The sequence below is a fragment of the Oncorhynchus mykiss genome, chromosome 16 (genome assembly GCF_057628025.1).
Source record: "Oncorhynchus mykiss isolate SJ-2025 chromosome 16, ASM5762802v1, whole genome shotgun sequence".
In the NCBI taxonomy this organism is placed as follows: domain Eukaryota; kingdom Metazoa; phylum Chordata; class Actinopteri; order Salmoniformes; family Salmonidae; genus Oncorhynchus; species Oncorhynchus mykiss.
In genome coordinates, this window is record NC_143037.1 from 72,124,131 (window position 1) to 72,140,530 (window position 16,400).

The window sequence follows — 16,400 nt, forward strand, 5'->3', positions numbered from 1 at the left end:
ATTCACTGTGGCGTTCAATCGACGTGTGACAGGAAAACATTCCCCACATCAGTACACCACCGCCACCAGCCTGTACCGTTGACCCCAGGCAGGATGGGGCCATGGACTCACGCTGCTTACACCAAATCCTGACTCAGCATGACGCAACAGGAACTGTGATTCGTTGGACCAGGCAGTGTTTTTCCACTCCTCAATTGTCCAGTGTTGGTGAACGCATTCTCACTGGAGCCGCTTCTTGTTTTTAGCTGATAGGAGTGGAACCCGGTGTGGTACTATGCTGCAATAGCCAATCCGTGACGAGGATCGACGAGGTGTGTGTGTGTGTGTTCCGGGATTTGTGGGCCGCCTGTTAGCTTGCACATTTCTTGCCATTTTCTGTCGACCTCTCTCATTATCGATCTGTTTCCGCCCACAGGACTGCCGCTGACTGGTTTGTTTTGTTTTGTCGCACCATTCTCGGTAAATCCTCGACCCCGCAAACTCAACTCTGGACCTCGAAGCCAGTTCCACTGTATATTCATTGTTCCCTTCCCTAAACAGGGACTGATTTTAGACCTGGGGACACCAGGTGTGTGCAATGAATTATCAGAAAACCAGCAGGCTCCGGACCTTGTAAGGTCAGAGTTGAATTCCCATGCCCTAGACACTGTCGTACGTGAAAAGCCCAGGAGGCCGGCCGTTTCTGAGATACTGTATCCGGCGAGCCTGGCACCGACGATCATGTCACTAGTTTTGTCCATTCTAACGTTCAATCCAACACTAACTGGATGCCTGTCTGCCTGCTTTTTATAGCAAGCCACAGCCACGTGACTCACTGTCTGTAGAAGCGATCCAGTTTCGTGAACAGAGTGGCGTACCTAATAAACTGGCCACTCAGTATATGGTAATACTGTTTGTTGATGTGCAGGATGCTCAGATCAAGGACATCCTGACCACCTCTCCTACAGCCATGACCATCACCATCATGCCCAAGTTCATCTACGAACACATGGTCAAGAGGTAAGCAGTTAGGAGTTTTAAGGAATCGCGTTATAAGGTCTCAGGTTGGTACAGTTGGTAGAACACTTATGATCATTTGGATTAATAGAATATGTTTGTCTTTTTAGAATGTCCAGTGGTCTGCTGCGTTCAGCCATGGACCACTCTGTGCCAGAGGTGTGAAGGCCGGAACGTGACCACGTCTCCTACAGGATGCCTACAATCTCCAGAGTTCCCATTGGGCCCCCCAAAACAGCCAATAGGGTCAACTCGCTCTCTGTACTGAAAAACTTCTTGTATCACAGTCACCGCCTTCGTCTTTCATCGTAGCATAATCTAAATATACCTTCTTTTTTTTTTTCCTCCGATGGCTCAAATATTGTTATTCAATGTAGCTCCTTTTCTACTTCTATCCCTTTTGTCTGTTTTTACATAACTCTTGTAGTCCAGTATTGTTTTCTTATAATTATGTTTGTGGCATTGCATTGAGTACACCTTTTTGTTTTAAAGCCATGCGCACTATCATGAGTCCAGAGCGTCCTCATAAAGAGCAAGGAAATGGTTCATTGGCTCGTGACCTTTCACCTTTTGTGTCAAAATGCTGTAAAAGCCAATGATCTCCATGGTCGTTGATCATAAGCCTGTTCCCCCTATGCAGCTGGGACATTACGCTGGGCGGACCCACTAAGTGCACTTTCCTGTAACCATTAAAATGTTTTATTTTTATTGATCCAAGTCGAGTCAAAATTAACTGGGAATGGATTTGTTTGCACAAAGTAATCAAGAAACTGAAGTTATTAATATGTACGTTATCTAGGGGTTCAATCAATCATTCCCTCTACTTGTTGATTGATGTGCACGGCAAGACGGAAAACGTGACCTGGGCTCAGAATCGCAAAACATTTCTCACGCAAAAACTTAAGAAACAAAAGCATTAACATTTCCAGTGACCTTTTTGAGGAATAGCAACTTTGCTTAACTCTCTTCATAAGTCTATAGTTTAAGGGAAGACATTTCTTCTTAATGTTTTGTGAATCTGGGCCCTGATCGGTGAGTTTCTTCTTAATATTACAATGTTGTTCTTGTTTGGAAGCGTGTTTTGTATTGCATTTTTATATCATCTTTAATAAACAACACACAGCCATCGTTCTGTAAATGCTAGAATCTAAATGTTTCTATACGAATGTAAAGGGGGAAGGGAGACACCTAGTCAGTTGTACAACTGAATGCATTTAACACAACCCCTTCATAATTAATGTAAAAACAAATAAATAATAATTTTGTTCATATTTTAAATTCTGCTATATCAGTGTCCCCTCCCCTTTGTTCACAGAAGATATATCCTTCGACATGTCAACTAAATGTGTGCTCTAGTTTAGAACACCCATTTCCTGCCTGGAGGAGGAAGTAGCTAGACACTTTGGATTCTATTATTGTTCTTCTCAATTGGTAGTTATCGTCTTGTCCCATCGCCGCAACTCCCAGACGGGACGGGACGGGGGTCGAGAGCCATGCGTCCTCTGAAACAAAATCCCGCCAAGCCGCACTGCTTCTTGACCCACTGCTAGTTTAACCCGGAAGCCAGCGTGCACCAATGTGTCTGAGGAAACACCGTACAGCTGGTCGACAGAAGCCAGCGTGCACCTGGCCCACCACAAGGAGTCGCTAGAGCGCGATGGACGACAAGGACATCCCAGCCGGCCAAACCCTCCCCTAACCTGGACGACAAGGACATCCCAGCCGGCCAAACCCTCCCCTAACCTGGACGACAAGGACATCCCAGCCGGCCAAACCCTCCCCTAACCTGGACGACAAGGACATCCCAGCCGGCCAAACCCTCCCCTAACCTGGACGACAAGGACATCCCAGCCGGCCAAACCCTCCCCTAACCTGGACGACAAGGACATCCCAGCTGGCCAAACCCTCCCCTAACCTGGACGACAAGGACATCCCAGCCGGCCAAACCCTCCCCTAACCTGGACGACAAGGACATCCCAGCCGGCCAAACCCTCCCCTAACCTGGACGACAAGGACATCCCAGCCGGCCAAACCCACCCCTAACCTGGACGACAAGGACATCCCAGCCGGCCAAACCCACCCCTAACCTGGACGACAAGGACATCCCAGCCGGCCAAACCCTCCCCTAACCTGGACGACAAGGACATCCCAGCCGGCCAAACCCACCCCTAACCTGGACGACAAGGACATCCCAGCCGGCCAAACCCACCCCTAACCTGGACGACAAGGACATCCCAGCCGGCCAAACCCTCCCCTAACCTGGACGACAAGGACATCCCAGCCGGCCAAACCCACCCCTAACCTGGACGACAAGGACATCCCAGCCGGCCAAACCCTCCCCTAACCTGGACGACAAGGACATCCCAGCCGGCCAAACCCTCCCCTAACCTGGACGACAAGGACATCCCAGCCGGCCAAACCCACCCCTAACCTGGACGACAAGGACATCCCAGCCGGCCAAACCCACCCCTAACCTGGACGACAAGGACATCCCAGCCGGCCAAACCCTCCCCTAACCTGGACGACAAGGACATCCCAGCCGGCCAAACCCACCCCTCACCTGGTCGACAAGGACATCCCAGCCGTCCAAACCCTCCCCTAACCTGGACGACAAGGACATCCCAGCCGGCCAAACCCTCCCCTAACCTGGACGACAAGGACATCCCAGCCGGCCAAACCCTCCCCTAACCTGGACGACAAGGACATCCCAGCCGGCCAAACCCACCCCTAACCTGGACGACAAGGACATCCCAGCCGGCCAAACCCTCCCCTAACCTGGACGACAAGGACATCCCAGCCGGCCAAACCCTCCCCTAACCTGGACGACAAGGACATCCCAGCCAGCCAAACCCTCCCCTAACCTGGACGACAAGGACATCCCAGCCGGCCAAACCCTCCTCTAACCTGGACGACAAGGACATCCCAGCCGGCCAAACCCTCCTCTAACCTGGACGACAAGGACATCCCAGCCGGCCAAACCCTCCCCTAACCTGGACGACAAGGACATCCCAGCCGGCCAAACCCACCCCTAACCTGGACGACAAGGACATCCCAGCCGGCCAAACCCTCCCCTAACCTGGACGACAAGGACATCCCAGCCGGCCAAACCCTCCCCTAACCTGGACGACAAGGACATCCCAGCCGGCCAAACCCTCCCCTAACCTGGACGACAAGGACATCCCAGCCGGCCAAACCCTCCTCTAACCTGGACGACAAGGACATCCCAGCCGGCCAAACCCTCCCCTAACCTGGACGACAAGGACATCCCAGCCGGCCAAACCCTCCCCTAACCTGGACGACAAGGACATCCCAGCCGGCCAAACCCACCCCTAACCTGGACAACGCTGGGCCAATTGTGCGCCATTTCATGGGTCTCCCAACTGGAGGGATTAATTCAATCAAAAAATGATTCAATAAAATGTATAAAGACCGTCTTGATCAGCTAAGCACTATGGCTGGTACTGCTCTAAAGCAGGGCTGGACTCAAGAGGCCACATTTCGGCACATCCAATTTCATACTTTATCAAACAGGTGACGTTATCATTTAATAGACTTCCTCCACAGAACACAGGATGGGAGGACGCCCAACAAAAACCTAAAACTTGAAATTCCACAACAAAACTTGATTACATTCCCTCTCCACAGCTATTTTAAATGACCTCCATTTAGGTGGAAACTGGGTGTGTAACTGAACAGAGAAAGGGGATGAAAAAGAGACGACTGTCAGTTGTTCTCCATGCTGTTTTAATATAGTCATTTGGTTTTTATTCAGTATGGTGGGAGTGAAAATGGATCTGTACTGAAGAACAGTGATGTCGCTACTATTGCCATTAAAATATGTCATTTTTCCATTAAAGATAATTGATCTAACTAGCTACAGCTGTTAATATTGATTGCTGTTTTATCCCCATACAAGGCATTTAAGAGGGAAAATACCATTTCAGGTACAGATATTATAGAACTCAACCATCTTGGGTATAGATACCATTACACAAATAATTGGACAATTTAAAGGAAAAACCAAAAAAATAAAGAGTACACATTCAATACAATAGCTCATAAGGAGAACTTCAAATGATTTCCCCCAAAGATTGTACTGTATATCTCAGAGAAACAACACAATCTCAGATGTGACTATAGCCTCACTCTTCCAATGCTAATGAGCCAGCCAGTCTCAGACTTAACACTAAAGTGCACCAGGCCTACTTGGAGTGAACGTATGAAACACAGACAATTTCTGAGGTAATATATCTTTCAATCCTATTGTGAAATAAGATGAGTGAAATGGATGTAGGATACAGTAACATAGTAGGAAAACCTGTTAAAAAATACAATTTTCTTTAGTTTCGAAAGCAAAAGACTAGTCTACCCCTTTAGCAATGTCACAACAATTTAAAAAAAATAAATAATCCTAAAACATTTTGACAGTGTTTAGTGCTATATATATATATATATATATAGTGATGACACTACATGAACTATGTACTAATGCAAGCTCCGATGACTCCAAATGTGATTTGGGTAGTTATTTTCGAGCCACCAATAAAAGCCTGATCGTCTATGTTGATGCTAAAAGCTTTTCACACAAAAACAGGTACACTGGAGACTGGGAATTATTCCCCCCCCCCCCCCCCCCCCCCCCAAAAAAAGTCACAGGACAGATAACACTTAACATCATAGACAGTGCATTACCAAATGAAATGATGCTTCAGAGCAGCGGGTGGAACAGTGTACATGGAAAGAACTAGGCTTTGTTAAAGTGCTATGCTGGCAACGCCAGAACATCAGAAATCACACGATGCTTCAAAACCCAGAAAAAATACAAAGCTGTTGGGTAATAACAAGCAATTAGCAGACGGTGATTCTAACATCAGCATTACCTATAAAAGCCTTTTAGTTAACGGAACACCTCAGACACAAATAATACAGTTCATTAAGATTATTTTGTGTAGTGTTTAAAAATCCCCTCAAATGTGTATATATATATATATATTTTATTAGTCCACTGTTGATACGGTCCCAACGTGTTTTTGCATGTCAGCAGTCAAGTTTACAAGATATTGGACTTTCAAGAAGCAATGTGTCACATGCCACATTACTGAGAGACATTACTGTGACACATTGCTTCTTGAAAGTCCAATATCTTGTAAACTTAACTGCTGACATGTAAAACATGTTGGGTCCGTATCAACGGTGGACTAATGAAAACAAATAACAAAATATACATTTGTGAGGGGATTTTTTCCCTTTAAAACACCAGTGAATTGCTCAAGAAATGTATAAAATAATTGAGTTCCCGCCTGACTACATTGCAGATGTTACAGATCTTACAATGTCTGGATAGGTCTATAACATAATATCAGCTAACCACATCATATGATGTAGCAATCTGATAGGTCTATAGGTCTATAACATAATATCAGCTAACCACATCATATGATGTAGCAATCTGATAGGTCTATAGGTCTATAACATAATATCAGCTAACCACATATGATGTAGCAATCTGATAGGTCTATAGGTCTATAACATAATATCAGCTAACCACATCATATGATGTAGCAATCTGATAGGTCTATAGGTCTATAACATAATATCAGCTAACCACATCATATGATGTAGCAATCTGATAGGTCTATAGGTCTATAACATAATATCAGCTAACCACATCATATGATGTAGCAATCTGATAGGTCTATACGTCTATAACATAATATCAGCTAACCACATCATATGATGTAGCAATCTGATGCCAAGACTGCACAGTGCGATGACGTGGCACGCAACGCCTGCGCATCTAGACGGGCAGGAACTCGCAATCGATCAATAACTCCCAGCCTGGGTGAGGTTGGCCCTGCACGTCACGTTCTGTCGGGGAGACCGAGTCAGTCTATAAAACGCATATCGATATGATTATCACTCACACTATACTTTCATGATTGGGATTCTGCTAGAGATATTCTCAAACACTTATGGCTTTTAATGAGACATTTAGAGGCCTTACCAAGCAGGCCTCACAAATGACGGGGGGGGGGGGGGGGGGGGGCATTCATAGGTAATGATGATGATGATACAATACGGGGGAGAAATTATAGCAGCACAGAATATCGAGTCATATTCCAAATCCCAACAGGGCTGTGGAAGTTGTTCATACCTGCTGTGAAAGCACACGACGACAGTGAAGCGTGTGTAAAGAGGCCTTCAAGCAGTTAATCCATTCATCAGCCAATCTATTTTTGTCATTGCTGCTTGTGATTTTACTACTCATAAGTGCCGGAAGTCATAGCGAAGAGGTTAAAAAGGCAAAACCACGCAGAGGAGGGATTGTCAAGCAGAAGAAAATGAACAGGAATTACAGAGCAACAACATAAACGCACATCCAGCACACCTTACAGAAAGCAGTAAAACACTATTGTGTACAAGAAAGAAAGTCATGGAAGGCAAATGTTTTTCAGCATTCAGAGGTAAATGGCCTGTAATGGTCAGGATCTTCAGCTATGCTACAATCTAAATTCAAATTCACTGTTTCTTGGTTACAGTTGATTATTTCACTTTAGCTTTGGAAACGTATCCCATAATACAGGTATTGAATAGTTATGGAATATCAAAATGATATTGCACAACAACAACAACAACAACAACAAAAAACTCTGACGAAAAACTGCAGACATAAGGTGTGGCGCAGTGGTCTAAGGCTAGAGATTCTGGGTTCGCGACCCGGGAGACCCACGGGGCGGCTTACAATTGGTCTGTGTTAGGTGAGTGTTTGGCCGGCAGGGATGTCCTTGTCCCATCGCGCACTAGCGACTCCTGTGGTGGGTCGGGTGCAGCGCACGCTGACACGTTGAGTTAAGTCCGGGTTAAGTGGGCATTGTGTCAAGAAGCAGTGCGGCTCGGCTGAGTTGTGTTTCCGAGGACACACGGCTCTCAACCTTCGCCTCTTCTGAGTCGGTACGGGAGTTGCAGCGATGAGACAAGACTGTAACTACCAATTTGGATACCATGGAAACCGTAGACGTATTAGACTTTGGAAACACAAACTTGACTTCAAGCAAAATGGGGAAAAGGGAATTGCTTAACTTCATAAAGTGAATAATAGTGCAGAACAAAATGGATGACTAAAGAAACGACCAGATCTGTTTCCTGTTTCCTGTTTCCTGTTTCCTCTCTGAACTACTCAATATACTTCACAAGATCTGTTCCCGTTTCCTTTCTGAACTACTCAATATACTTCACAAGATCTGTTCCTGTTTCCTGTTTCCTCTCTGAACTACTCAATATACTTCACAAGATCTGTTCCTGTTTCCTCTCTGAACTACTCAATATACTTCACAAGATCTGTTCCTGTTTCCTCTCTGAACTACTCAATATACTTCACAAGATCTGTTTCCTGTTTCCTCTCTGAACTACTCAATATACTTCACAAGATCTGTTTCCTGTTTCCTCTCTGAACTACTCAATATACTTCACAAGATCTGTTCCTGTTTCCTCTCTGAACTACTCAATATACTTCACAAGATCTGTTTCCTGTTTCCTCTCTGAACTACTCAATATACTTCACAAGATCTGTTCCCGTTTCCTCTCTGAACTACTCAATATACTTCACAAGATCTGTTTCCTGTTTCCTCTCTGAACTACTCAATATACTTCACAAGATCTGTTTCCTGTTTCCTCTCTGAACTACTCAATATACTTCACAAGATCTGTTCCTGTTTCCTCTCTGAACTACTCAATATACTTCACAAGATCTGTTTCCTGTTTCCTCTCTGAACTACTCAATATACTTCACAAGATCTGTTTCCTGTTTCCTCTCTGAACTACTCAATATACTTCACAAGATCTGTTCCCGTTTCCTCTCTGAACTACTCAATATACTTCACAAGATCTGTTTCCTGTTTCCTCTCTGAACTACTCAATATACTTCACAAGATCTGTTTCCTGTTTCCTCTCTGAACTACTCAATATACTTCACAAGATCTGTTCCTGTTTCCTCTCTGAACTACTCAATATACTTCACAAGATCTGTTTCCTGTTTCCTCTCTGAACTACTCAATATACTTCACAAGATCTGTTCCTGTTTCCTCTCTGAACTACTCAATATACTTCACAAGATCTGTTTCCTGTTTCCTCTCTGAACTACTCAATATACTTCACAAGATCTGTTTCCTGTTTCCTCTCTGAACTACTCAATATACTTCACAAGATCTGTTTCCTGTTTCCTCTCTGAACTACTCAATATACTTCACAAGATCTGTTCCCGTTTCCTCTCTGAACTACTCAATATACTTCACAAGATCTGTTTCCTGTTTCCTCTCTGAACTACTCAATATACTTCACAAGATCTGTTTCCTGTTTCCTCTCTGAACTACTCAATATACTTCACAAGATCTGTTCCTGTTTCCTCTCTGAACTACTCAATATACTTCACAAGATCTGTTCCCGTTTCCTCTCTGAACTACTCAATATACTTCACAAGATCTGTTCCTGTTTCCTCTCTGAACTACTCAATATACTTCACAAGATCTGTTCCTGTTTCCTCTCTGAACTACTCAATATACTTCACAAGATCTGTTCCCGTTTCCTCTCTGAACTACTCAATATACTTCACAAGATCTGTTTCCTGTTTCCTCTCTGAACTACTCAATATACTTCACAAGATCTGTTTCCTGTTTCCTCTCTGAACTACTCAATATACTTCACAAGATCTGTTCCCTGTTTCCTCTCTGAACTACTCAATATACTTCACAAGATCTGTTTCCTGTTTCCTCTCTGAACTACTCAATATACTTCACAAGATCTGTTTCCTGTTTCCTCTCTGAACTACTCAATATACTTCACAAGATCTGTTCCTGTTTCCTCTCTGAACTACTCAATATACTTCACAAGATCTGTTCCTGTTTCCTCTCTGAACTACTCAATATACTTCACAAGATCTGTTTCCTGTTTCCTCTCTGAACTACTCAATATACTTCACAAGATCTGTTCCCGTTTCCTCTCTGAACTACTCAATATACTTCACAAGATCTGTTTCCTGTTTCCTCTCTGAACTACTCAATATACTTCACAAGATCTGTTTCCTGTTTCCTCTCTGAACTACTCAATATACTTCACAAGATCTGTTCCTGTTTCCTCTCTGAACTACTCAATATACTTCACAAGATCTGTTTCCTGTTTCCTCTCTGAACTACTCAATATACTTCACAAGATCTGTTTCCTGTTTCCTCTCTGAACTACTCAATATACTTCACAAGATCTGTTTCCTGTTTCCTCTCTGAACTACTCAATATACTTCACAAGATCTGTTCCTGTTTCCTCTCTGAACTACTCAATATACTTCACAAGATCTGTTTCCTGTTTCCTCTCTGAACTACTCAATATACTTCACAAGATCTGTTCCTGTTTCCTCTCTGAACTACTCAATATACTTCACAAGATCTGTTTCCTGTTTCCTCTCTGAACTACTCAATATACTTCACAAGATCTGTTTCCTGTTTCCTCTCTGAACTACTCAATATACTTCACAAGATCTGTTTCCTGTTTCCTCTCTGAACTACTCAATATACTTCACAAGATCTGTTCCTGTTTCCTCTCTGAACTACTCAATATACTTCACAAGATCTGTTCCCGTTTCCTCTCTGAACTACTCAATATACTTCACAAGATCTGTTTCCTGTTTCCTCTCTGAACTACTCAATATACTTCACAAGATCTGTTCCTGTTTCCTCTCTGAACTACTCAATATACTTCACAAGATCTGTTTCCTGTTTCCTCTCTGAACTACTCAATATACTTCACAAGATCTGTTCCTGTTTCCTCTCTGAACTACTCAATATACTTCACAAGATCTGTTTCCTGTTTCCTCTCTGAACTACTCAATATACTTCACAAGATCTGTTTCCTGTTTCCTCTCTGAACTACTCAATATACTTCACAAGATCTGTTCCCTGTTTCCTCTCTGAACTACTCAATATACTTCACAAGATCTGTTTCCTGTTTCCTCTCTGAACTACTCAATATACTTCACAAGATCTGTTCCCGTTTCCTCTCTGAACTACTCAATATACTTCACAAGATCTGTTTCCTGTTTCCTCTCTGAACTACTCAATATACTTCACAAGATCTGTTCCCGTTTCCTCTCTGAACTACTCAATATACTTCACAAGATCTGTTCCTGTTTCCTCTCTGAACTACTCAATATACTTCACAAGATCTGTTTCCTGTTTCCTCTCTGAACTACTCAATATACTTCACAAGATCTGTTTCCTGTTTCCTCTCTGAACTACTCAATATACTTCACAAGATCTGTTTCCTGTTTCCTCTCTGAACTACTCATATACTTCAACTCAAAGGACTGTTCTTGCTGGTTGCATCACAATCTTATAGGACATCAGTTAGCTCATTAGTCCCTAACAAAGACTAATACTAAAACATTACAGTACAGCGTCTGCTTGCTCAGCCTTTCAATTATTTGACATCTCAACGACTTAACATTCATTACAGCCCAAAATAACAAGACACTAAAATCCTGCCAACTCAGTCATAATTTGATTTCAATGCAAACATTCAAATAACAACAGATTACCGTGACAATCCTCACACCAAGTCCATAATACTTCCCCCCCCCCCTATTTTTAACAGAACAATAAACTTTGTTTGAATTCTTTTATCTCTATAAATGATTCCTTCTTGAGATGTTTCCGGTTCAAGGGTCTGGAATGACTAACTCTTGGACCGTGGACATGGACTGAATGCTACAAGAGTGATTGTTAATCTAGGACAGGAAGCAGAAATGTACAGCAGCAGCTTGCCTGGTACCTTTAGGGGGGAAAGGCCATATGTCCCATCATTCACTCCAAAATGAGCAGACCAACTACTGCACAGCTATGGCTGTGATTGCCTTCAGACATCCAGGTGCTTTGGCTACACATCGACACAACAGAGAAGAACACACACACGCAACACACTCACACACACCTTGTGTGCACATATACAGTGCCTTGCGAAAGTATTCGGCCCCCTTGAACTTTGCGACCTTTTGCCACATTTCAGGCTTCAAACATAAAGATATAAAACTGTATTTTTTTGTGAAGAATCAACAACAAGTGGGACACAATCATTAAGTGGAACGACATTTATTGGATATTTCAAACTTTTTTAACAAATCAAAAACTGAAAAATTGGGCATGCAAAATTATTCAGCCCCTTTAATTTCAGTGCAGCAAACTCTCTCCAGAAGTTCAGTGAGGATCTCTGAATGATCCAATGTTGACCTAAATGACTAATGATGATAAATACAATCCACCTGTGTGTAATCAAGTCTCCGTATAAATGCACCTGCACTGTGATAGTCTCAGAGGTCCGTTAAAAGCGCAGAGAGCATCATGAAGAACAAGGAACACACCAGGCAGGTCCGAGATACTGTTGTGAAGAAGTTTAAAGCCGGATTTGGATAAAAAAATATTTCCCAAGCTTTAAACATCCCAAGGAGCACAGTGCAAGCGATAATATTGAAATGGAAGGAGTATCAGACCACTGCAAATCTACCAAGACCTGGCCGTCCCTCTAAACTTTCAGCTCATACAAGGAGAAGACTGATCAGAGATGCAGCCAAGAGGCCCATGATCACTCTGGATGAACTGCAGAGATCTACAGCTGAGGTGGGAGACTCTGTCCATAGGACAATAATCAGTCGTATATTGCACAAATCTGGCCTTTATGGAAGAGTGGCAAGAAGAAAGCCATTTCTTAAAGATATCCATAAAAAGTGTCGTTTAAAGTTTGCCACAAGCCACCTGGGAGACACACCAAACATGTGGAAGAAGGTGCTCTGGTCAGATGTTGCCAAAAAGTTACATTTTGGTTTCAATGCAAAACGTTATGTTTGGCGTAAAAGCAACACAGCTGAACACACCATCCCCACTGTCAAACATGGTGGTGGCAGCATCATGGTTTGGGCCTGCTTTTCTTCAGCAGGGACAGGGAAGATGGTTAAAATTGATGGGAAGATGGATGGAGCCAAATATAGGATCATTCTGGAAGAAAACCTGATGGAGTCTGCAAAAGACCTGAGACTGGGACGGAGATTTGTCTTCCAACAAGACAATGATCCAAAACATAAAGCAAAATCTACAATGGAATGGTTCAAAAATAAACATATCCAGGTGTTAGAATGGCCAAGTCAAAGTCCAGACCTGAATCCAATCGAGAATCTGTGGAAAGAACTGAAAACTGCTGTTCACAAATGCTCTCCATCCAAACTCATTGAGCTCGAGCTGTTTTGCAAGGAGGAATGGGAAAAAAAATTCAGTCTCTCGATGTGCAAAACTGATAGAGACATACCCCAAGCGACTTACAGCTGTAATCGCAGCAAAAGGTGGCGCTACAAAGTATTAACTTAAGGGGCTGAATAATTTTGCACGCCCAATTTTTCAGTTTTTGCTTTGTTAGAAAAGTTTGAAATATCCAATAAATGTCGTTCCACTTAATGATTGTGTCCCACTTGTTGTTGATTCTTCACAAAAAAATACAGTTTTATATCTTTGTTTGAAGCCTGAAATGTGGCAAAAGGTCGCAAAGTTCAAAGGGGCCGAATACTTTCGCAAGGCACTGTATTTACACACCACGAGTCAAAATTGAACTGGACCAATGAAGAGACTCACAGAGACTGACAGACCGTTCAGTCTCCCTGCACACTAGAGAGAGAAGTTACAATCAGCATCAATCACACCCTCAGGTCATTCAGTGTCCATTCAATCGTTCAGTTCTACCATTCAGTGTCACTTCAACACATCCCGGTGTCTCTTCTCAGTCCAGCAGAGGAGGTGGAAGAGGTCACCAGGAGCAAGGCTCAAAGGAGAGAGTTATATGGTTTGCTAGGAGTCTGTCCTGTCTTCAGAATCATTCCACTCATTCTTTTACCCAGTACATCAGGTGGAGGACGACCCAGGACCAGAGAGGGCAGGGTTGTGTGTGTGCAGCTCCCAGGGTGTCATGGGGCCTGTCTCAGATCTCTGTGCCTCCCATGGCTCCCCCACCTGTGCCTGCGGGGTAGTGCCTAACGCCCCCAGCCCTGCGCAGGGAGCTGAGGGCCACGGTGCAGCAGCCACGTAGCAGGGAGCCGAAGTGGTAAATGGGCAGGGCATCGCCCCGCGGCCCCCGGCACAGCCATGCCACCGTGGGCACCACGGGTACCGCCACCGCCAGCAGGTCAACCAGGAAGTGGCGGCTCCAGTAGCTCTTCACTGCTGGTCCAGACCCAGACGAGGTAGACTCCTCTTCTCCCCCTACTGCTCCCTGAGCCTGATCTTCATCATCATCAACCTCTACCACCGTCACCCCAGCGATCTCCTCCTGCTGTAACAAACTTCTCCTGGGCTGGGAGGTGTGGGGCCGTTCCTCCACTGATCTCACCTCCTCCACCTCTACTGAGCTCACCTCCTCCCCCTCCACTGACCTCACCTCCTCCACTGACCTCACCTCCTCCACTGACCTCACCTCCTTCACCTCTACTGACCTCATCTCCTCCACCTCCACTGACCTCACCTCCCCTGACCTCACCTCCTCCACCGACCACACCTCCTCCACCTCCCCTGACCTCACCTCCTCCACCGACCACACCTCCTCCACCTCTACTGACCTCACCTCCTCCACCGACCACACCTCCTCCAACTCTCCCTGATTCCTCACCTCCACTTCCTCCCTCTGACTATCTACATCTAACTCCTTTACCTCCTCCTGCTTTCCTTCCCCCAGCAACACCAGGCCCTTTACCTCCTCATGTTCACATAATTGTACCAATCGCCCATCCTCCTCCTGCTTGCCTGCCTCTACCATCACCCCGGCACTCTCCCCCACTACCGCTGTCTGCCTCTCCAACTCCCCCACCGCCTCCCCATCCTCCTCCACTGAGAGGGAGGGCATATCAACTGAGAGGCAGGAAGAGCTGGGTAACGGAGGGCCAGGACCGGGCTCTGTTGTAGCTGTGAGGGTTGTTGGGGTAACCGAGTCCAGGTCGTCTCCCTCGTCTGAGACCCAGGTGGAGGTGGGGCTGCAGGCCTGAGAGCGGAATGTGCGCTCCGCAATGGTGTCCAGGTCAGAGGCGTAGCCCACCCCACCGGGGACGGGACAGCTCTCTGTCTGGACGGCCTGCTCCCTGGGGTGGTGCAGGTAAAGGTGGTGGGACAGACAGGGGTGGCTGGCGCTGCCCGCCCCACCCATGGCACAGCGAAGGGGCGCCACCCTGTCCTTCCCGGGGCACAGCTTGTCGTAGTTGGAGAAGTGTGGCAGGAGGGAGTAGGTGCTGAGCAGAGAGGCTGTCTCCTCAGACAGGAAGGCTGCCTCCAGAAGCAGATCTGCCCTGTGACTGCTGGCTGCACTGCGACTGTGACTATGACTGTTGGCTGCACTGCGACTCTCCCCACAGCACACAAAGCCACTGTCATGGTTCTCCTCCCCTAAAACGCTGTTCCCGTTCTTATCCGCCAGCGCATGGTCGCTCAGCTTGGTGTAGGTGAAGCTACGGGGCAGAGAGCGGGCGGGGGAGCCGTCACAAGACCCACACAGACTCTTGGAACCACCCCATCCAGTCCCTGATGCAGCGGGACTACTTCCAGGCCATGACCCCGCAGTCCCAGGCCTCCCAGCCCACCCTGCCGCTCCTCGTGCTGCAGCAGCGGCCTCCTGCTCCTTGGCCACCCCGTTCTGAGCCAGCTCCATGCTGAGCAGCAGGGTCTCCAGCTTGTGGTTCTGGACGTTGATGTCCTGGAAGTATTTCTGGACGCCGGTGTCGGTGGAGTCGCTGGAGCTGAGGTTGGTGCGCACCACGTCCACCACTTCCTTGAGCTGCTGGATCTCCCTGCGCGCCTCCTTCAGAGCCAGCTGGGCCTCCACGCGGTGACACTCTTCTTCTACCCAGTCCTCCTGCATACGAGACAACTGGGTCCTCAACTCGTCGATCTCAGAGTCCCTGAGACAGACATGCAAAGAGTAAACAAGGATGGTTGTGTGTGAGAGAGAGAGAGAGAGAGACAGAGAGAGAGAGAGAGACACAGAGAGACACAGAGAGACACAGAGAGAGAGAGAGAGAGAGACACAGAGAGAGAGAGAGAGATACACAGAGAGAGAGAGAGAGGGAGAGAGAGAGAGACACACACAGAGAGAGAGAGAGAGAGAAAGACAGAGAGAGAGAGAGACAGAGAGACAGAGATAGAGAGAGAGAGAGAGAGAGAGAGAGAGAAAGAGAGAGGGGGAGAGAGAGAGAGAGAGAGAGAGAGAGAGAGGGAGAGAGAGAGAGAGGAGATATTTAGTAATGAATTATGGTGGGCAATTGTCAAATTAATGTATTTGGCAAAAATGTTGAAACATTTATATATCAACATAATTACAAAATGAAAGAATTATTATGG

At 45.7% G+C, this 16,400-nt stretch overlaps 2 protein-coding genes across 5 annotated transcripts in view; one reads left to right on the forward strand and one right to left on the reverse strand.

The window, feature by feature from the left end:
• Positions 1-2,282, forward strand: part of LOC110492642 (syntenin-1) — a 35,726-nt gene extending 33,444 nt beyond the window's left edge. The window contains exons 8-9 of the mRNA XM_036947666.2: positions 908-999; positions 1,107-2,282. Coding sequence (XP_036803561.1) covers positions 908-999; positions 1,107-1,161 — 147 coding nt within the window. The 3' untranslated portion in view covers positions 1,162-2,282. The remainder of the gene's footprint in view (positions 1-907; positions 1,000-1,106) is intronic.
• Positions 2,283-12,115: 9,833 nt separating this feature from the next.
• LOC110492644 (syntaphilin) overlaps positions 12,116-16,400 on the reverse strand; it is a 46,336-nt gene continuing 42,051 nt past the window's right edge. For 2 of the 4 annotated variants that reach the window (XM_090203894.1, XM_090203893.1), the window contains one exon: positions 12,116-15,961. In XM_090203894.1, coding sequence (XP_090060020.1) covers positions 13,999-15,961 — 1,963 coding nt within the window. In that variant the 3' untranslated portion in view covers positions 12,116-13,998. The remainder of the gene's footprint in view (positions 15,962-16,400) is intronic. The other 2 variants (XM_090203891.1, XM_090203892.1) reach the window with 1 other exon arrangement.